Raw genomic sequence first — 24,510 nt, forward strand, 5'->3', positions numbered from 1 at the left:
TCTTTAAACGTTTCATGAATTACAAACGGCATTTCAGAGTCTTGTACATGTATCTATGTGAACCTTCAGTGTATTTATGTTAGGAGTGCAACAATTGATGGTTTACCCCTACCCCTCACCCGCTTGTAAAAAAAAAATCACCAGTATGTATTTTTTTATTTTGTTTTGATTTGTTTTGTTTTTGGTTTCTTTTTCGGAAAACAAAGACCCCCTAAAGTTTACAAAAGTTTTCATTACTAAACTTTTTTTTTTTAAATGTATAACATTAGCAAAAAATAATATTTTTAGCAAAAAAAAAAATGAAAATATGAAATGTTTCATAATTTCAAAACAAATAATTGCTTTACAATATAATTAGAAATAATTTATTGTGTGTTATGATCTACGGGATATGATGTTTATTATAATAAACATCAGAAGTTAGGGGTGCAAAATAATAAGGCAAAATAGGATCGCTTCACAATTTAGTATTATTTGCTTGGCATTTTCAGTATTGCCTAAATGGAAAATAAGTAATTTGTTGGGAATTAACTAAAACTTTTCAAACGAGCATTGATAAAAATAATGTAAAAAATGTATTTAAAAATCTGATTGATTTGCATATACAAGAGAAGAAACTCGTTCATGATCAAGTTTTATATCCCTAACATAATTCTGAAGTGGAAGAGTCAATCATTTCTTTCGATTATTCCAAAAACTGTAAAAATTAGTGAAAAATGTACCAATATTTTTATTTTTCAAATGAAAAAAATTCTGAAACTTTTTTAATGCATTAGTGCATTCTATTGCTACTTTGGGAATTTTAACTGGAATGTATATACATTGTGATGTTATATTGAAAATCAAAAATGGTAAGGCAAATTAGTTTTTTCCCGCAAATTTTCAATTTTCCGGTTAATATTTTGAATTTTCCTGAATATCTCCACAAGTCTGAGTGAAAAACAACCTCTTTATCAGGATATAAATAATTTCGTATAAAATTTGAGACATCCAATATCCAAGCGTTAAATGCTGGGCTGGAAACCGACATTTCCATTTCTGGGCTAACTCATATGCCCACAGAGCCATGAGCTATAATGAAAGTGACAAATGTTAACCACAATTCGATATATAAATTGTACATGCAATACCTCCAAGAATGAATTTATAACATTGTATTCTACTTTATGATAAAAACAAACCTCTAGGGTCTATAACTTTCTGTGTATTATAAATGATTTCGTAAATGAGGGCTTAAAACCAACATTTCAATCGCTGGGCTATCTCGTACGCCCACAGAGCCATATTAACCACATTTCTATATACACTGTAATACCTGCAATAATGAATTCGATATATTGTACATTAAGACTATATGATAAAAACAACCCTATAGATTCTCTGCCTTTCTGTGTATCACCTGTTTACCTGTGCTATTGTTGTCACCCATAACCATGGCGATATGATTCTCTGCTCTATTGCTTATTGTCAGAAAGAAACCATTGGTTCAGTGCTGTGAGACGACGCAGGGGATGGCATGCTCGGTATATGAAGACTATCGATAACGCGTATTGTTGACTTGTAGTCTTGAAATGTCAGCTATATCATATAACATTCTGTGGATTGGCCCACTGTCTAGTAATGTAGACAAACATTAGGATTTTCATTAATGACCAAAGATCTGAGGGAATTGAAATATCCAATGTATTCGGACCACTGTGTTGGACTGGGCAGTTTTGTGTGGATAATTGTACTAAGAGAGAAAGCGTTAAAAGCGATTTTCCGCTGATTTTCAGCGAGTCTTTTGTTGCTCTGAATTGCCTTTAGTGATGTAGCTACCTGATGGAGTAGTGTCAAATAATCGATACCCGGAGTACAACTTTTAATATCTATTGATCTAAACCAATCGCACAGCTGTCGTGGAATAAATACTACAGATAGTTTAACAACAATCAGCGGGTTACCAATCATACATTTAGAAGAAAACCTGTTGACGCGTTTTTCTCTCCTCTGTTTATATTTCCTTATTTAGACAGCATGTTATCTCGGGGAGTGTGGAAATTTTTCTTAAATCAGTGATAAATATTTTCCGTGTTTTTTTTTCAAATGTTGAAATATGAAAATGTGATAAAACCTTAAATAAATAAATCGGGAAATAGAATGTGCTTGGAGCCTAAATCTAGATGGTGTTGCTGAGTGGAGCCATGACTCGGCCATCTCACTACGGGTGCTGCACCCTGCTCCATCTCCGTGAAGACAACGCCAGGTTTATTCTCCTATTTGTAGTGCTACTACTCTACATGTTTGCGGGGGCATTCTTGTTCATGAGTCTGGAACAGGACAATGAATATAAGGAGAAAGAGGAGTACAAGCGCTACCTAGCGGAATTTTATGCCCGAAATCCCAGCGTCAACAAAACAGATTTGGAGGCTCTTCTGAAAAGGCACGGCGAGGCGGAGTCCGCTGGGTATGTTGATGACAAAAGACCGCGATGGGATTTTCCTGGGGCCTTCTACTTCGTGGGAACTGTTATATCTACAATAGGTAGGTATAATACCTTACAAACCTTCACTGTTTTCCTATTTAATTAAATATTAAATTTTTACATTAGAAAGTATTAATCTCTCAATATTTCATGCCGTGGAAAAAGTGTTTTATTCTCGATTTCTCTTACTAATGAAATTATGAAAGTTTTTTTGTCATTCTAAAATTTAACATTACAAGAAAAAATAAACACCAATTGAAAATTGTGAAAACACCGAAAAAGTTAGTCGCCATGTTTGATAATAAAAAAGATCACAGAAAGTGGTATAAGAATTAGAACATATCTGATTTAATTTAAGTTTGCTCACTAATTATGGGAGTAAAAGAACTCATTCTGTATAGATGAGATAACTTGTCAATTTGACACGAATGAACGTACAACAGGAAAATGAGAAAATGCAATTGATAAAGAAAGTCACATTGTGAAACACACAGGTCTTAATACCTCATTTGCTTATTACTTGTGAAATTTCTTCATATTTTTTTTCCTTGTCTAAAAATCGATTTTTTCCATCAAAACTGTCTTTGTCTCCTGATAATAATATATAATTATCTAGCTTGTTACTTCGAATAGACGAGGAGTAATTTCAATGTCATCCCAATATCCCTGAACATTGGGTTATTTTTAACTTAAAGAGTCTGAATTCCAATATTCCATAATATTTCTTCTGTGGATATTTTTTTTAACTTTGAGAGTCTGCATCAGTTATGATTGCAGATATTGTCAGTTATAAGAATGGGACATTTCTTAATTGTTTAGTCAAGCCTTAAGGATTGTCCATAAATACCGTAAACCCTTTCGTACTGACGCGCATATAGTCAATATCATTTGAATAATTAATTAATGTCCCTAAGTTGACTACAATGGCAAAGTGACAAAATTCTTATTTATTGCCCATCAATTCGATAGTTACTTTAAGGAATTGTGAAATATAAATGCATCAGCACCTTTTCCTTCTCAATCAAGTCATTTTAATACTGTAACGATTTTACCACCTTCTTCAACCCCCTGATTCCAGTAAAAAAGATTCCTATAATGTAAACAATGTTTACATCATTGATAAATGTCAAATAAGGGGGAAAAACGGTAAAAATAATGTTTCATTTAACTCATAGGGGAAATAAAAAGGATAAACTGATGAAGAAGCGCTTGTATAATTTACATGAATGTGACGTATGAATACACTTTATGTACTTTTGTTTTTAATACCTATCCGTTAATTTAGATGTAAAACAGCGACTAATTTATTCTATTTTTTGGATACCCCCTAACAAAAATATATTATAGTTAACTACAGTTTACTATAGTTAACTATAGTCTACTATAGTATCAAAGTTTTTAACTATTATAGTAAATCAAAGTATTTTACTATGGATTTCTGATTGTTATATTTTATGTTCTCCAATTCATACAAGCGCTTTTTAATATTAAATGGAACAATAACTTGTATATTCACATATCATTTCCAAATTTAACATTACTGTGATCGAATTAAAGAAATTTTAAGCTTTGAAAACTTAAAAACAGTTCTAGAGTAGAGTTTCATAGAAAATCAAAGTTTTTACTATAGTTAAAAATATAGTAAATTTTTGTTAAGCCCTATTCGTTGATAAAGATGTGAAACAATGATTAATCAGACTTGTACTTGATAGCGTCCATGTCCAAATCTCTTTGATCTTATCTCAATCTTATGTCCAAGGAAATCTAATTATAGTGTTTTTTTATGTCTAAAGTCCAGAACACAGGATGATATTGATCTAAGAACTCATACACAACAATCTGAATTAGAAACTTCAATTTACATACAAATGCTAAGTAAAAAAGAAACTTAAAAAAAGAAGAAGATCGATTTTTTTCCTATGGTGTTTTGGTAACTTCCGTCTCATTACAACATAAAAGTTAACATCCTTATCATGACACAGCAATCCCATCTCCTGAGGACTAGAGTTGTGTTAATGTTGGTCGGCCAATCGACATTCTTTAGTCAATTACTTAAGAAAGCATGCAATTTATTTTTAACGAGACAGCATTTTCCACATCTAACGTTGCTGCATGGCGGACACATAGTTATCACTTCGTCTGTCCGGTTGTTTGTTTTTTAAGATTCATCTATTCAAAAGAATACCTGAAGATGTAAACACGTGTTCCATGGACTACTCTTATGCAAATTGAAAAAAAAGAGAAATCGTCATCTTGAAGTCGCTGAAAGTGCAACTTCCTGTGGACTTTCAACAAAACTAACATTTTCTCGAGTCACTTCCGATATTTGTTCATCGTGTGACCAGAAATCAATAGGCCTTAATCCTTTCAACAGCTCCATGTGTCAAGATAAGAGTTCTTAAAGAGTAATTGCGTCCTCGGAGTGCTTCAAGCAGATGCTTTGTTTGTGAAATAAGGATAAATGCATGGTAATTTTGTTGGCTTGAGCCGTTTGGTCGATGGCTGGCGCAGTCCTTATTGCTTAGTCCCAAGAGTTTTACGAGTGTTGTAATTGCCTTTTTTATACCCTTCACCAAACATATTTCATAAAGTAGCTAAGAAAAAAAAAAGTTTTAATTATTTCATTGCAAACCTTGTATGCCAGTGTAAGGACGAGAAATAATGACCAACGCTCATTATTCTATGGGGGTCATTATTTCTCTTTACACCGCTTTTTAATTTCCTACAGAAACTATTTTTTTTTTAATGATGATGATGTACTTATGTTTAATTATGTATTTTATGTATTTTTAGTTCCTCTCCACGCATCGTTCATTTGAATTGTTACACTATTATTTTAGCTACAGATATTGGAATGTAGTAAAATATGAGAGAAGGCCGATATTGAAAACAAAAAATTGAAGTAAAATTACCATTTAAGCTTGTTTGGAAGATGAAAACATAGCTCTATCACATTTTCATTCTTTCGAATAACGATTGATGTACATCTCTCAGCAAGGAACATAACCTCTTGGATTTATCAGTTACATTTAGATTGTCCATCACTCAGATTTTCTTAATCAATCAATTCATAAAAGCCCCTAATATTGTCTATCGAATGCAATGTCTGTCAAAGAAAATTAAAGTAAATTATCATATTCACATTTGTCCCAGATGTTTTTCTTAGTAATGTGAAAAGACACATCACTGGATTTGTTGTTGTTGTTGTTGTTGTTGAAATTGATCAACAATTATTTTCATTTCCAACTTTCATTGTGATGTCTGAAAGTTAAGTGTGGTGATTTAAGGAATCACTGTCTAGTTTGTTGGGTATGCCAGGGCATGGGATAATTTGCATAAATTATGTCACTTTTCCAACTGTCGTTGATTTTCCTGGCATACCCAACTAACTAGACAGTGGTTCCTTATATTTACATTAATATGTGAAATAAAATTGTAAGTATAATTTTTATAAAAAATCTGTCTTATAGATTTTAAAATACATAAGGCCTCACGTGTTAATTTCCATAGTCCCCGCCAACTGACGTCAGACAAAAACCCAGCAACAAGAGATTGACATGCATATTAGGCTCCTGACCTTTCACTTGGCGAAATTTACATTCAGACGTAATTATCAAAAGATCAACTCACTTAACTTTCAAAGAGTTATCACAGAGAAAACAATTAGAAATGTAAATATTTCTTGATATTTACAACTGAATGTAAATTTTGCCAAGTGGGGTCAAGTGCCTAATTTGCATGTCAATCTCCGGCGGCTGACTTTGTGTCTGAAGTCAGTGGGCGGGAACTTTGGAAATTAAACTAAGAATGTCTCGTGTATTTTAAATCTATTTGAAAGCATTTTTATTTATATTTATGTTTCACATATATGCATGTATATGTAAATGAAAGGAATCTCTGCCTAGTTTGTTTTTCGGGTATGCCAAAAACATCAACGAGTGTTGAAAAAGTGAGATAATTTATTGATAGCGGGCTCGCCTTCATAACCCCAAAAGACTAGGCAGCAATTTCTTAATTACACTGCACCTTTAATCTCAGCCTTCAGACAGTATAACAAACATAAGTATGTCAAGTGTATTTTCTATGGATCATTCTAACATTGAACGTGAGATATTGCCATGTCTGTATGTATTTTGGTGTTCTTGAAACCGTGATAGTCTTTCAAAGTATTACATGTTTTCAAAAAGGATATTCTCTCTGTACTAGAACTTCTATTTTCCGCCGTTCTACTGAAATGGCATCCACTTTTTGTTATAACATACTAAATTCAATGATTATAAAAAAGACTTTTTTGATGACACTTCTCAAATGTTGGTCATGAATTGTAAACAATAAATTCACCACTAGTCTTTGAAACAGAGATAATTTCACGACCTTCAGTAAAGGTCTTGATAGAATGTTTATTGATTACTTGGTACAATTATTCACTGATTTAATGAACTGTTTTAAATGCCGTGGCGTCTCGGAGGATACCCACAAGGTGCCGTAAAGCGTTCGCTTCGACAAATCAAATGATGTTCTACTAAAATCATTGCAGGTTGCTTGTCTTTGTACTCGGACTAATCCGTGAGGTATTAAATGCAATTTGTACATCATTTATTAGTAAAAACAAGGGTAATGTATAGAGGCAAACCTTTTAAAAGCGTGTAATGACATATTATGCATAAAAGCATATCGATTCACCTTAGCATAGTTTGGCGTTTTTGATAAAAAAAAAAGAAGAAAGAAAAAAGATAATTTACTAGAATTCAGTAGAACTTCCTTGTTGTGCTAAATCACTAAATATTATATCGAAATTCGTGAATATTTTTATCCAAAAATGTAATGGATTAATGCCGATGCCTACCTATTGTAGGGCATATATATGTATATATTCCATACGTGCGGTGGATACTACCCATAAGATAAACATATACTTTATCCATGTGTATGCTTTAACAATAGCGCTTCCGGATTTGACAAAACCTCTCGCTTCAAGATGTACATTTATCGAAACTTCTATTTGTGAACGTTCTTGCGTTAACAAATGAATGTTAATGAGCAAAAATGTTCGTAAAAAAAACAAGACTCATTTTATCTCAATGAAAAATGTTTTTTTTTTTAACTGGCTACTGCGATAGCGGATGTTATCTCCCCCCCCCCCCATATTTCTCATGGGAAACTTAGGCCTAATCTAGGGCTGTCGCTGTAAGGTTACACAAAATGATTTCAAAATAGGATTCATAATTCCTCGGTCCTTACAACACTGTACAACTTCTAGTCAAAAATTTGTATTAAAATGAATATCTCCAAAAGATTGTCACATATATTTTAAAAGACGCAGCAGATTTTATTCCAAGATTTCGTATTTTGCATCTACAGATAACGTTAGACTTTCTTTTGGCATGTCAATGTCAACAGCGCGACGTCATTAATTTACACGTCGTCGATTTTGGTAGAAATCAATCAACATAGTTTTAGAGGAGTTTTCTCAAAGTTTTGTTACGAAACAAGAATCGTATGAGATTGATTTATTGATTTTATGTATTTTTTAACTCCCGTTCGAGAATTTTTCACTCATATAGAGACGTCACCTAATACCGGTGAAGGGCTTCAAATCTAGACCTATACTCGGTAATCAGAGCAGTGAGTGTTCTTTTTCGTGCTTACGCCTACCGTGACACGCGGCCTCGGTTTTTAAGGTTTCATCCAAAGGACCCGCAACTTTCACTTCAAAGTGCCTGAGCACTTGGCGAAGGAACAGTTGCTATTTTTTTTAACGACTTAGGACAGTCGCGGCCGTGATTCGAACACACGACCTCCCGATCACGGAGCAAGCGCTCTACCGAATACACACCTTTTCAACTCTTTGGATAAAACATAACATATCACACAATATAGATATCCCTCTCTCTCTCTCTCTCTCTCTCTCTCTCTCTCTCTCTCTCTATATATATATATATATATATATATATATATATATATATATATATATATATATATATATATACCTTATGCAGTAATACCTTTTAAACATGAAGGCTTTACGGTTTGAAATTCAGCTTTTGAATGTAAAGATACATCTATCCTCATACACCTGAATAAAGATCAGATTCAAAATTACAGAGAATTATTAACCTGTGGTTCGTATATTGCTTTAATGTTATAAATCAAAACTCGGAGGTACTATGTTTCAGTACTAATTTCATAATCATCTAACATTTGGTATATTCATCGTCACTAACGACAAAGGATAATTGGAATAATCTTTAGAAAGAAGAAAGCAGAAAATAATAGGTTAAAAATACCTTTTTCTAATTAGACAAACGAGATGTCGTGTATAACAAGTCGGGTTCATATACGGTGCATATTAAACGTATTGTATTTATAAATATGAGATGTGTTTCGAAGGAAATTCAAATATGATCTGCATAGTTAATCTCAAACATGTGAATCATGCAGTTTTTATTATACTCTCAAATCCCTTCTGAGGTTGAAGGATGCCTTCTATGGCACTTATTGTAAAGTAAGCCAAAAAAAATTGAAAACTTAAAATTCCTTTGGTGTGTTTTTTGTTCTTTGATTTCGTGGTTGATTCAGACCAAGGTAATCAACGAACTACAAATTTTAATAGGGATATAAAAACCACGACATTCCCTTCCAAAAAAAATTAATGGAACCACAGTAAATCATTAGCATTTGAGATAAATAAAGAGTCTCCTATGCTTGTTTTATAAATGGTGATCAATGTGGATTTAATTGTAATCACATGTGATTTTTATTTTTATTACATTTGGTTTAATTATTACCTGTGGTACTCATATTGTGTTCATTATTGTGGATTTTATTGCGATAACTGTGAAGTTTCTGTGGATTTAGTGTAACAATTGTGGATTATTTTGTAATCACAGTGACTTTTATTGTAGAAACTGTAGAGCTTCTTACAATTATTGTAATCATTTTGTTTTTTGAGTTTATTTAATATGAATTTACTGTTATTATTATATAGATTTTATTTTTACAAGCACAAAATCAGACTCTCTTACAGCTATTGTACATTTCAAATGTTTATAAAAGGAAACTTGTTATTAATACTCTATTCCAGAAAAATACTTTATACGCAAAGGAATCTCTTCAGTTAAGAATTATAACTATGCTGCAAATCAACTTTTACTCGCGAGCGAGAAATATCCGCGAGTTCTGCGACCTTCATTCATTCGCAAATTTTTATCGTCGCAAACCAATTATTCACCTATGCATTTATTTAGAATGTTGCTTCAGTCGCGAACTTTAGTAGTCGCAGATAGATTCCAGGCTGAAGAATGCCGAATAAAAGGTGTCGCGAATAATAGTTGGTTTACCATATACGTACGTTCTCACAAAAAAATCTTGAGATTTTCTGGACGAAAGTTTTAAACACATGATCAACCTATTTATATTTAAAGAAAACTAAAGAAATGAATAGATTGATTGATTGTATGTTGTTTTACGTCCCGTTCGAGAATTTTTCACTCATATAGAGACGTCACCATATACCGATGAAGAGCTTCGAATTTAGACCTTTACTCGGCACTCAGGGCCATTGAACAATGAGGGTTCTTTATCGTGCCGACATCTACCGTGACACAGAGCCTCGGTTTTTAATGTCTCATCCGAAGGACCCACAACTTTCACTTCAAAGTGCCGAGCGTTTGGCGAAGGAACAGTTGCTACCTATTTTTCATCGACCTTTCGATCACGGAGCGAGCGCGCTACCGTTTCAGAAATAAATAGATAGATAGATAAATAAATAAATACATACTGTTGCATCTGATTATCTGTAAAGATATACAGCTCAAAGACCTTATTAACCTAATATGTTTTTGTGAACTTATTAAATGTACATTTTTGGAAATATCACTTCTGAACAAAGGTGCAAGCACAAGATATGATGAACTTTGCAATTTAATTGTAGTTTTCATATTCATGATTGATATTTTCTTTTTTAATATGTAGAGTTACTGCCCCTTTTGCTAGAATAACAACCTTAATGTCAACTAGGTTTGCAATGATAATATTTTCACAGAACGTTTCTGGAATTGAGTACCATTCCCAGTATTGTGTCATCCACATGCCTTTTCTTAGCTGTTGGCATGTTTTTACCAAAGTCTTCTTTTTCCACCGTAAATTCTACCTAATTTTTTAAGAATGCGTTTCAATCGGGATTGTTGTCCGGCTGCATTAGTAAAGCTTACTCCTCCTTGGCACCTGATCCCACCTCTGGAATTTCCAGGGGTCCGTGTTTTATATCCTCTTCATATATTTGTATTGTTTATGGATTTTTTTTAGACCGATCACTGTTCGCTATCTTTACCTTTTTCAAAAACACTTTAATAAAATTGCATAATTCATCATATCTTTTGCTTGCACCTTTGTTTAGCAGCAATAATTTCCCAAATGTGCATTTAATCAGTTCATAAAAGGAAGTTAAGATAAAAAAAAATTCTGAACTAAATACGTATGTACTAGAAAGTATAAAATCTTTTTAACGCTGTAATTCCTACGATGCTTTACAAAGAAACATACATTTGCAGCTGTGTACACGACGATTAGCGACTTGCCTCACAGTAGAAAACTCAACCCCCCGATGACAGGAAATCTTTTCTCTGCTATCTCTTGTCTAAACATGAGCTACATATCCTGCCGATTTCCTTTTGGAAGAAAGTCTAAAGCTATTCTTCGGTAGAAACCCCATTAGGTGATAATGGCACTGAGAACGGATGTCGATGCTCTTTATTTTCAATAAACGCACACACAGACAATTTGGATAATAGCCCAGATGAACACCGGGAATTAATCCTAAGAGACCAAGCGAGACATTTTATTTTGTTTCTTTCGGTACATTGATCCAAGTTCTCGCTTATATTAATTGTTTCTATGGAAGTAACGAATTGTACACGCCGTAATTTAACGTGATATAACGTATTTAACCACTTCCCTGTGTCTTCTGATGCTGATGTCTTGAGTAATTAAATAATTCAGCTACAGTTCCTCGGAAATTTTTTACTTTCTTTTCTATATCTTTACTTACATTACTTAACTTGTTCTGCAAACTTGCATAGCTTCATGTATGGTTAAAATTTAGAAGTTCCAATAATAGAAGGACCTTTGTGCGATTTTTATAATGCCAAATGATGCTGTACACCTCTTTTAAAACTAATTTTATGAAAAACCATATAGAACTATATTTTGACATCTTTTTCTTTGGATAACACAAGAATTTTCATCAATCGATATCTGTTCGAAACCCTTGGTAATCAATACGGATATTTTGTCTATGAAAATTTGATGTTACTATGGCTTTAAGAATATCATGGAAAATTATCAGTATGTGAGGTACATTGTTAGGTACATGATCCTGTATGTTGTGTATGACCTTAAATACTTTGTCAATCTACTGCAAATACTATTGTATGTTTGAAATATTACAATACGTGGTTAAAGTTGATTTTAGTATTATAACCATAGAAGGGTGAAAATGTATTTTATATTCATTTATACAGAGTAGTTGAAAGCATGTTTAAAACCGTTTAGTGTTTTAATGGCCGTGTCATGTGAGGCTTGTTCTCCGTCAATCGAATCTCTCAGTTACTCAAGTTGTCTTTGATCTAAACAGACTTAAAACCCATTAAATAAATTTCTAATGACATGCTTTAATACATCATACAAAGACTGCTAATAAACACCTGACTTTCCCTGTGTTTGCTTTTTCATTGCTAATCTAGCCTAAACCACTGCATTTAATGTAAAAACTTAAAGCAATCTATTCCAGTGAAAGCTGATTCGTTTCGCCAATACAAAAGGAAATTAAAATTTTGGATCTTCTTATCATTTTCCTTTTGATTTTCTTTCATTCATTTTTGATGGAATTGTTAAGACAAAGGCTGTATTTTAATGTTATTTTCAAGAAATCTTTCCTCTTCCCTTGTAAGAAAGAAAATCAGTGCTAAAGTTTGCAGTAATTTAACTTGTTGAAATTTATCCATATTTCATATACTGATAATTTTTGCTAAATATTTAAAAAAGCAAATTAGAATTGAGTTGTTGAGAAGGAATCTCAATCTGATTAAAATAAGATTTAGATCTTTGATGATATAGCGATCTATTTGAGCGGATCAAAGATATTTTTGAGTTAACATCCCAGCTTGCCGCTTTTTGAAACTTGCTTCATTATGATCAGTCATTTTGAATCTGGTAGCTGCTGGACAGAGGCCCAAAAGACAGATGCTAAACCAATAGATGGAACTGCTTTATGCCATTTAGTCAATTTCTAATATAATTAGAAGCTGAATACTAGTATGTAGTCACCAAAACATACAACTCGGTCGTTGCATCGTTGTGTCAGTGTGTTGGGGAGGAGGGGTAGTGGTATGATTCTAATTACCTTAAACCAGCATACATTGTACTTATTCCATATCGAAATCAAACAAATTGACAAAAGGTGTGGCAAAAAATTCCATCAAGCAGATTTTATTTTAACGCATTTGAACACTATCAACGATTACACAATGCCTCAAAAAATGCTTTTTCTTACGATAGATTTTTTTATATTATCATAAGCATTACATATATTTTTGTTATCGCTCCTCACAGCCGTCTGGCAAAAGGAGACAAAGCGGTTTTTGTCAGTAGGTGAATTTGATCAGATATTTTTCCAATGAATGATATGGATACAAAGGTACAAGAACTAATTCTTTTTGACTTAGATATTGCAAGTACTTTGCTCGAATATTTCTGCACAATTGATCTGAATAATCCTCAAAATAATATTATCTAACCCAAAAAGATTTAAAGAAAATGACTCTCTTCTTGTCAGAAATGTGGTTCGTTTAGTGTAAGTGTATCGATTAGCTGGGACCCTGTTGGAATCGCCATAGGCATTATGTATCCCATTTTCGAATCATCGAGATAAAAACAATGCGGTTCTTACTTTGTAGATGAAACATCAACGCCATTGAAAAGAAAGTTTATTTAAAAAATTATCAGTCTAAACTTTTCCAGGGTTTATAATAAGTTAAATTTACATTCATGTCTATATAGATTTGAGACCATCTAGACAGCTACGAAAGTCGACAACACCCAGCGATTTTTGTGCTGTCAAAGGTGGACTCTCATTTTCACGATCTGGTATTTTTAGTATTATTATCTTTTTTTTTTATTTTTCCAAAGCCACATGGTTAGAAAGTACTAGTACACTGAACAAGGATAATATTTTTGTCATTGTGTCATTTGAAAATGCCATTGTCATAATAATTCAAATTCTTGTTCAAAAATGTTGAAGTCTGTACTTTTTGCTCAATTCGATGTTTTTTTTTCTTTCTTTCTCAGTCTATTTTTACTTCAAAGATCTTTCCTCTGTTTTTTTTTTTTTTTTTTTTTTTTGGTTTTTAAATGAATCTGCTGTCTTAGATGCTTTTTTTCTAGAGGTTCTCAGACAAAGCTTATATCTCCAATTAGTGCACCTGGAATGTTTTCTCTGATATCAATTCTTGCTCTTTCTTTATCCGGTACCATTGGAGTAACCTGTGTTTTTATTTTCCTTGCCATTATCTACATGAGGTATCGTGGGACCATGAAAACGTTATCGAATTACATTTCTTCATTTCCATTTCTTTTTCCTGAATTTTGTCAAGTTGTATTGAATTTTTCTGTTATGTTTCTGTGAAAAGATCTAGAAACTCTTCATCCGAAATGTAAGTCTTCCCAATCCTTTGTCTCGTGAGGAAGGAGTGTAAAAGTCCTAACAACACGTAGAAAAGATGCCGGTTTGTTATTTATTTCTCAACAGAATCTTTTCCATCCGATCAAGAATGATTAATCGCTGTAAAAAAGGGTGCAGTGGAAACTTAAAAGAGAAGGAAGATGATCGCCGATGCATCAATCTTATGTGGAACGATGACTTATTGCATAACCGAAATACTGCAAAGTACAGTTGAACTTCGTTATCTCGAACACGGATATCTCGAATACTATGGATATGTCGAAGTAACTAGGAAGTATAATAATGTTTTAGTACAAAAACATACCACAGTTAGTCTCATTTCCAAGCAACAAAGTTCCTCTTCATGATGCCAGTTTTTGACGAAATCGAACATACATGCAGAAATATTCATAATTTTCTTGTATTGCTTCATTGTAAATAAAACAATTCTTTTGTTAATAATGCTTTGTTTTTCTTACCTGTTTCCTGTTTTAATGGTTAATCCTTGTTCATTCCCATTAATCGTAATGTAAATACATGTATATTCTAGAATGAAACTCTGGTTTCTTCAATTCTAGACCAATATTTAAAACAAAATAAAATACCGTATAGAGGATCTAAATTTGGTTTATTTTAGAGATTTGGTAAATTTGTACCCTCGCATAATGTAAAGAGGGCAAGAAATATGACTTGAATGAGTCTTTTTAAATAATATACTTTCGTTTTGGTTTTGCCTAAACTCTTGCGTAAATCGGGATTTATTGGGATTCCAACATAAGGAAAACTGGACTTAAAAATAAAGTTCCTCCCTCTGCAAAGTCATTGAACTCCATGTCCGCCAAATAAAGTTCGACAGAATTATTGGTATACCTGTGAGCAAACAAAATGCCAAAATTTTGCACCCAATTTATATTTTTGGAATGGATGTGATAAAGTAAAAACATCCAATTTAGAGTTTTTATTAAGTGAAACAATTGCATTTGTATTGTATGTACATCATTCAGACAGAAGAAGAAAATTTCTTTCAGAAATCGAATGTAAAATGTTCAAATCTAAAAACAAAATTAATAACCTGAACCAAATATATAGTTGATATTTGATATGTCGAATACAAATACGTCAAAAACTAGGAATATTACTAAGTTTGTGGGCGCATAAGACAAGATTATGGACAAGTTGCATGTATGGAAGCTTGTTTTTTTAATATCCTGTGAAAAATATTACAATCTATATATTCACAATAATCAAACAAAAATCATATGATTTCGTAATTTTTTTGTGATTGAAAAAAACTGTCGAAGGAAAACTAAAGCATTATTATCGAACAGTTAATTTGTAAATATTTATTTGTGAATATGTCTTTTTATAAGTAATACAAAAATACACCTCAAAAATGAGATATGTCGATATGCTATTGACATGTTTTGGCAGTTTCATGTTGCACATAACGTAAACAATACATTGTATCCTTGGGCTGAAGTCATGCAACATGCTATTGTGAAATTTATAGATTGATGTAACATATCTTAAATATTGCGGATCAAGAAACTTGTATCGGAAATATGCTGCCCTTCAAATTTAGGGTTTTGTGAAGTATGCAGTTCTACAGGTCAAGAGGGGGTATTTTCTATGTGCTCCCATTGGGTTACTTTCTAGGCAAAACATGTAACACTCTCTCCTTTAAAAGTTCGTTGTATCTGATTCTGCAGTCTCTGATGTGTAGCAAATGTCCCAAAGCATATTTCCCAAGCTTGATTATTGTTCATTTGGTCCGAATGATAGCATCAGTGTTATCACAAAAATTACATTAAATACGATACACGTCGTAAATCACCGTCAACAACGAAGTTAGTTCAGTACAGAATTGTTTCCTTGTGAATGTGCTTAGCGAAAGATTCTTCGTCGTTGGTGTTTTTCAGCTATATCAGATATGTAGTATTCATGGCATACATTTAGACAAGAATAGTCTTAGAATCAGCTTAAATAGCTCTTTGCCATACATCGTCTTCGATGCCGAGATAAGAGGACATGCTAACTCTTCAACATCGTCTGGGTTCTTTCAACATCGGATTTTTTTTTTGTCTTTTTGCATTAAATTCTGAACACGTAATTCAGAAAAAGATGGAATTCGTGGTCATTAATGCTAAGTAGTGTTCGATAATCCATACAAGAATCAACTACTCTGTGCTTTTAACAGGCGTTGTGCTACGCAAAATGATTTGGAATTCTTGTCACACTCTTATCACAATAATGCCACTTACCATTTCAAATGATAAATAAAATGATATCTAGAGGGTTTCTGTAGACATATTTTATGACTATTAAGTCCATTAATGCTGGAATATTTTTTAAGAAAACGAAGAATCTGGTTAAGACCCCATAATATTTCCAGATCACTAATAAATAAACACATAAATGTTTACTATTGTTTGTAATTTCATATTTGATACGAATGTAACATAGATATTTGCAGTGCTGTATACCCTAAACTTTAAATATCAAAGTTGATGTAAGTCATTTCATGCTACATAAATGCCTGGTAATGAATAATCTGATAATTTTTGTAGGATTCGGAATGACAACCCCAAGAACAGTTCCTGGAAAAGTTGTGCTCATCTTTTACGGATTCTTTGGTTGTGCTAGTGCTATTTTGTTTTTCAACCTTTTTCTGGAAAGGATCATTACGTTCTTAGCTTACATCCTTCGCTCTGTCCATGAACGTAAACTAAGGAGAAAATCCGGTGGTGATGGATCACGTGACTCCAGAGACAGACGGTCATCTCAAACTTCAGACGATGACCACCTTGACACGTGGAAACCATCTGTGTATTGGGTTATGCTTATCCTCCTATTGGGGGCCGTTGTAGTGGCCTGTTGTGCGTCCGCCATGTACCAGCCCGTAGAAAACTGGACCTACTTCGATGCAATATATTTTTGTTTCGTGGCCTTTGCCACAATTGGATTCGGTGATTTGGTTGTCAGTCAGAAAGCAGAGTATGATAATGTAGAGTTATACCGAATCGGGAATTTTATCTTCATTGTGATAGGATGCTGTTGTATATACAGTTTATTCAACGTGACGTCCATAGTGATAAAACAATTTTTAAATTGGCTCATTCAAAAGATGAATTGTCGCTGTAGGCGTCGGATAAAGAAGCCTACAAATGGGCGTCGAAATGCAATAACGCCAGGTCATCTACATCGACATTCAAAATCAAATGGATCAACGAAAGCCCACAGTGTGACTGTTGAAACCGACAGTGACTCTGAAGGACGAAGAAACTCAGACGAAATGATTTCCATGCGCGATTTCCTAAATGCAAACAAAATCTCGCTTGCAATGATGCAAAAGCAGTTATGGGAAACATCACAAAGAGGTGGGGTTTCTAATGGTGGTGGCTTTCAGGGACCGGTGGGTCCATTGGCTATTTTAGACCGAAAATTGGGCCAAGACGAAGTATGATAAACAAACGATACGTTTTTTTCTGACAATCTGGAAAATTACATTATTGATTTGTCAAAAATTGCGAACTGTGATAAAATTGTCCGAAAGGCGACAGGCATGACTTTTTTTGTTGCAATTATTCGATGTCTTCTTCTTCAACAACGACAGTTATTTACTGTTTTTTAACAAAACAGTCGAATTACTTGAGGTAAGACAAAATCAAGTTTCATTGTTGATTCTCCAGCAAACTGTTACAATTCTGTATTCATATCTTCCAGATTGATTTCTCAAAGTAAACTGCATAATAAGTATTGATTGGTTATGCATTTTGTTATTTGAAATCGAAGTTAATTTCCATATTTCGTTCTGTCAAAAACGAGGCTGACATTTGTTCATATAATTTAAAAATATCGAACCTCACTTGACTTGACAAACAGATGCATGATAAACTTGTCCATACTGAAACATTGTAATTACTATAATCATTACTGAATCACACGCAATGAAGTATGTCTTTGTTAAGGCATTGACTCTTAATTATTTTGTTAATTTTATCAATAATGGATTTCTCAATCTGAAAGAACTCGGTAAATGTCAACGGTTGCGATGAAATACTAAGTATGGATCGCAAGAAATGGAGGTTATTTACATGAGATCTTTACGACATTGCGTTTATGCCACAAGCTTGGTATAAAATTACAGACTTAGTATTGATGCCATCTGCATAGTCCATGTAGCCTAACATTAAGGGTCTGGTCAATAGTAACAAACGATTGTAATAAAATACATGGGTCAATTTGTCGATTTACACCACACGCTCACAAGTGCTTTATTAAACACCTGCATCCTTTTTTCATCTTTAGCTTAGTTTTTTGGGTTTTCTTTATTTCTTTTTTTTTCTGGCCATCTTTCAGTATTATTTTCCTTTTTTTAAAGTTCTTTTTGGCTTTGTATTGTTTTGTTTGTTTGTTTTTGTTTTGTTTTTTTTTTTTGGGGGGGGGAGGGGGTTGGTGCTTTTTTGTTTTTATTTTATCATTTAATTTATTTATTTTTTGTTTTTGTTTTTGGTTGGAGAAAAAAAATAACAATAATAGTTTTTTTTAAAGAAAAATAGATGTGTATTTTTTGAGGAGGTGCGCTGAAAAAACTACCATGGTTGCTGAAGTTAAAGAATATACAAAAACTCAAATCCTTTTCGGATGTAGGCAACGTCCATTAACGTGTAAACTACCGGGTAGCTATGGAAAGATTCTCTTTGTGCAACTATCATTACGTGCAGCAAAACACCATAAATTTGCAATAACATATATGTAGTGGATAGTCAAATTAACTTCATCTCTCTCTCTCTCTCTCTCTCTCTCTCTCTCTCTCTCTCTCTCTCTGGATTAACTGAACTTTATGTCGATAACATTTTATTATTTTTGACGCGGAAGCAATCCCTCAACATTCAAAACTGTGTAAAAGAAATGAAGTTATCTAGTCAACAAAATCATTCGTAATAGTCGCAATTTCTTCTGTCAAATATCTTTCCGTACCAGAAAACGTGTCAAATTATTCTGTAAAATTAACGATTTTTACGTTTCTTGGAAAATGTCTTAGGTCGGTTGGTGCTGCATTACTCCATTACGTTACAATTACATTTGTTTTGACAAATGTTGTACAAGTGGTAGATGACAGCTGAGACAAATTGTTTTAATATAATTTCGTAAGGCAAGGAGATTTTCTTCCTTTTCGTGAATTGCAATCATGAATTATGCATTAGAAGTCTATAAAAGAGAAAAAAAAATTTCCCTGCAAAAATTTTAGCTTGCTGTTTAGTCATAACTTAAACGACCCACAAAAGACAATAAATATTGGAAAGCAGGTTTATTTTAGGAATCCCTCGTGTTCTATTTGCATAATTATAATTATGCAAGAATTTATTTAACCGATATATTTATAGAAAGTTTTATATACAATATCAGTCCTGATAATGACCTGTAGACATCCACTTAATCACAAATCTGAAAAGCAGATTTTTTATTGATTTTGAAAACTACCATCAAATAATTAAAGGCGACAGAAATCTTAATACCGTTATAATTCAAAGTTATTCCTTGTTGTTGTATACAGCAGATACCCGTAGTTGTCGTTAAGCTGTATCGCTAGCGTGCGCTAAGAACATTACAGCAGGAATTTTAATCATGTTATACGGCTTTGCTTAGAAACAGTATCTGGTTGTCGAGAGTTAATTTCAGAGAATCGTCATGGATTCATAACAAACAAAGGCACGGCTAGGTCTACGTCAACACTCTGGATGTTGACGGATTTTCTTACAAATCAAGCTAAATGATATGTTTGTAGCCATCCCTTAAGCTGCGTGTTCCCAGGACACATACATATGTATATTGTTTTCAGAGAGAGGGAGGGGGGTTAATTTAAATACTATATAGTTATATTATATACAATCTTTTTTCTTTCTTTTTACAGAGAATTCATCACTCACCAGAACGGACTGACTGCACAGCCTCCTGGACAATACCAAGTCATGTTATGTATTCTTTTTAATTCTTGTTTTAATCGTTGCTTGATTCTGAAGAAAAAGTATTGTTATAATAGAATGAAAGTTGAAAAAGTGATGTAAGAAAGGGAATATTATTACTGTAGAGTGTACGTGATACTGAATTAGACATTTTGGAGTGGTTTGTACATTTTCCGTAAATTCGATTAATTTGATATTATAAATGAAACTTTAAAAACAGTTGTTGGTTGAATTCATTAAATATGTCTTACTTTTCATTAAAGTACAATTGAGTAAACATCGTATTTAGGAGCCGAAGAAGTTTTACCTTGAGCCTTTACATGTAATTTAGTGACTTTAAGGTGATAGACTAAGCTACTTTTAGGCTCTTTTATAAAATATAAACAAGTGCTATATGTTGTTGTAAACATAAAAAAGAAAGAAAATTGATACGAGTACTAATAATGCCAAGATAATTATTTTTTGTATTTATGCACTCGATCACTAAACAAGTAATTTTTTTTCAACACGTAATACACTTTTTGGGTTAGGAATAATTTATGAATGTCCACACATTTAGAAAACCTTTTAGAAACTGGATTAAGTTAAGTATCCTTTTATCAATTTCTAATTTAAAACATGGGTCATATGCGAAAAAGTGACTTTAAAAAAATTTCTTTGATAGTTTAGCCAATATGTAATTACATCTGTGCTAAAAATATTTGTAACGTGAAAAAATATAGCAATTGACCACATAACTTGGTCCTCATTCAGTTTATATGTAATGTGGACCTCATCAAAAGAACTGATTGATAGGATTTTGTCTCTCTTTTTATAATCCCACAAATCGAGGATTATTTTCCACCTTTTTTTCCCAAAAACTATTTTTGGCAACAAATTGTAGAAACGAACCTGTAAGGCATTTGTTTATACCTAACTCCTCAATGTTTTTTTCTTTTTTCAAAATTTTCTTACATCCGATTTCATATTTATTTCTTATAATAGTTGTTAACATTTATCCTCATATACAAATTCTACTACTGTTTGAATTTTGTACTCTATACAAAAATTACATTATTTATTCATTTGTGCTCTATGCTTGCAATATCTTCCATTAAAAACCCTCTTTAGGGCTCGATCTTACTTTATTTAAGATTTAGCACTGCTCTACAAAATGTTTGCATTGTTTTCAAAGAAGATATCGTGAATGGAATCAAATGAATGTTTATATGTACACTGTCTCATATTATATTAAGTATTATACGCTGTTAACTATGTTGCTACTTTTATACTGTTATATATTCACCACTGTGTATTTAAATTGCTGAATTGCATGACTTATGTCAAATAAAATGTCTTTCACAAAACATATTCTTTACATGTGTTAATATTGACAGTAACAAGATTTGATCAATGGTTCATCTCTTGTACATTGTTACTTGGATACAATGGAAAATAAGACTGAGCTTATAGTTATTGTAACATAAAAGAAAAAATCTTATATATATATATATATATATATATATATATATATATATATATATATATATATATATATATATATATATATATATATATATATATATATATATTATTGACATTTTATTTTATTGAAATTGATATCTATCATTGAGTCAAATGCTGACTGACGTTTTTCATACTAATTGTTAGGCCATTAATTATACACTGAACTGTCTAGGGATTTTTCCGGGTTTTTTTTTTCGATCATGACAAGGAGCACACGGCGGGTGTTACCGGTCGGCATGGGATGCGCACTCCTCCATGGCATCTGATCCCACCTCTTAATTTTGAGGTCTGTGTTTGCTCTGCTCCAAAATTGTATCGTTTCATTGGACTTTCAAGATTGAATACTGTTTGTTATCTTCATATTTCATTTCAATGTTTATAAGTTTTTATTCTGTCAACGGAAAATTGTGCTTTTGAAGAAAATTAAAAATAAAGTTTCATCGAAATTTTTAATCTTGCATTGGATCGAGAACAATGAAGTAATCTTTCAAGGCCCACAAATACATGTATTTGTCGATCTGAGATTGTATATTCCTGTTATTATTAACTGGGTTAATGGAAATACTAGACATTACGGCAAGAAGAGCAAATTACTTAGGTTGTAATTTTAATTTGTAATTTCTTCCAATCAGCAAAGCAAAAATGAAATTGAAAAAAAAAAGAGGAGAAGCGACACATAATCAAGACCAACAGATATTTCTTTATTCCGCTGATCTATGTATTTACTTATGCTTGCTGCTCTACCAACACAACATTTTATAGCATTCTAGAGTATTTTGAAGCAAAGACCATAAGGATCAAACAACGGGGAGGGGGGGGGGTGTTTAAAAGATTTTATAACGCAGAATGAGAAGGTGTAAAAGTGTAATTATGCCAAGTGAAAAGATGTAAAAACGCGAGAGAAGGCATTAATATGACTTTCAGAAAGTGCAATGAGGTGAAAAAGGCATTATTACGCCTTTTGAAAAGGCGTTATAACGGGAAGATAAAAGGAGGTAGTACGCCTTTTGAAAAGGGATTCTTGCATTTTAAAAAAGCCGTATAACGCCTTTTGAAAAGTAGCAACAATGTAAAAAAGAAGCAGCATAATTGAAGTGAAACGGCGTTATTTTGTATAATAATTACATAATAGATGGAACCATTACAATTTAAATTCATGCAATATTTTAAAATCAGTTTTTGTTTTACTCGTGTATTCCCGTACATCTAGCAAGCACCTGTTTGTGTGAGTACAGGTATACCCGGATAGACAACGCCCTACACAAATCACGGAAATCTTGACCGCTGAGGGACCATGATTCAGGCCCTGGGTGGGACAAAGCTGGTCTTATGATGAAAAATTATTTCACACTTGATACTTTTTCCCTCTTGAACACCAAGCACATAAACTATTTGCATAGTATAATGAGCATAAGCATTCCACCAAAATTGTGAAATCCATGTCCTTTGATTCAAGTTATGGCTCAAGCTTAAGTTGGTTACGTATTGAAATTTTTTTTATACTTTTGAATATCGTTCTTCAGGATATTTAGCTTCAAAGTGTTGTAATTATTATATTGGACATTTAGCACTCTACCATATTTGTGAAGTTGATGCCCCCTGGATGCAGGGTTCAGACCCCAAACAAGGGCAAAGTTGGTTATGTATTGAAAATACACCTTTGAAAATCTTTACTCATGCCAATTTAGCAGGCAAGATAAAGGTGTATTAAAATCTTACAAAAATATGAAATCCATGCTCCCTGGGTACATATCCATGGATGGGGTAACGTTGGTCATATATTAGAATTCATATACTTTTGATGAAAATATTATTTAAATGTGGACAATTAGCAAAACACATTTTAGCTTCAAAATATTTGCGTTATTTTCTCGTTTATTTTATTATTTTATATTATTATTTTTATTTTCATGAGACAATAAGTTGAAATAACATTTTTTCCTAATTATTCTGCTCAATTTAATTTAGAAAATGTGTGTTTCAAATATTTATGGCTAAATTACAGAAGCATTTTAATGCCAGTTAATATCTTTTAAAAATTGGTGATTCCAACTTATAAGTCGGCAATTTCAACTTTAAAGTTGGTTTTCGCAACTTATATATCTTGGCTTTTCCAACTTTAAAATTGCATTTTCTAACTTTAAATTTTGCTTTTCCAACTTAAAAGTTAGTACACTTAGTAATTCCAACTTTAAAATTGACATTTCCCACTTTAAATGTTTGTAATTTGGCTTTTCAATTTTAAACTTGTTTTTTCGTCTTTAAAGTTTGTAATTCCAACTTAAATCTTGGCTTTTCCTACTTAAATTTGAGCTTTTTGAAAAAAAATTGTAAATTTTTGTAAAGCCTTTACATGTATATTTCTCTTGCTCTATCTTATATAATTTCATAGAAGATAACTTCACCAAACCCCGCAAACGAGAGCTTTTCAGCTGTTTTAGAGATCAAACATGCATAAATTTGTTGAGAGTTGATTTAAACAAATGATACCATATTAGCTGTTTTATATATAGGATGAAACACTTTTTTGTGTGTGCTACAAATACACCTGAACTAAATCTATCAATTTTGTTTATGGAAACACAAGGATAATCATTCTTTCTTTCATCATAATTTCATAATGAAATCGTTTCTTTCCATCGTAATTATAAAATGAGGCCAGCTACAAAGTATACGAATAAAACGCATAAAGCTGTCAAAGGTTGGAAAAGCCAAGAAGTTAGAATTTGCAACTTTAAAGTTAGAAAAGCCAAGATTAAAGTTGAAATTACAGATTTTCAGTGGGTAATGATAATTATTTGCCTAAATTTATATAACACCGAGCTGTCAAACCAGGCAGGTAGTACATGTAGGGG

The 24,510-nt window shown here is 32.5% G+C and overlaps 1 protein-coding gene across 1 annotated transcript; it reads left to right on the plus strand.

Moving 5' to 3' along the window:
• Nucleotides 1–1,802: 1,802 nt before the first annotated feature.
• Nucleotides 1,803–21,489, plus strand: LOC133202032 (potassium channel subfamily K member 13-like). Its single transcript, XM_061337810.1, has 3 exons — nucleotides 1,803–2,523; nucleotides 16,751–17,836; nucleotides 20,098–21,489. The coding sequence occupies exons 1-2, from the start codon at nucleotides 2,163–2,165 to the stop codon at nucleotides 17,644–17,646; spliced, it is 1,257 nt and encodes a 418-aa protein (XP_061193794.1). The 5' UTR covers nucleotides 1,803–2,162; the 3' UTR covers nucleotides 17,647–17,836; nucleotides 20,098–21,489.
• The last annotated feature ends 3,021 nt before the right edge of the window (nucleotides 21,490–24,510 follow it).

Source organism: Saccostrea echinata, unplaced genomic scaffold (assembly GCF_033153115.1).
Source record: "Saccostrea echinata isolate AGI-Se365-2 ecotype Australia unplaced genomic scaffold, CSIRO_AGI_Sech_v1 ptg000002l, whole genome shotgun sequence".
Classification (NCBI taxonomy): Eukaryota; Metazoa; Mollusca; class Bivalvia; order Ostreida; family Ostreidae; genus Saccostrea; species Saccostrea echinata.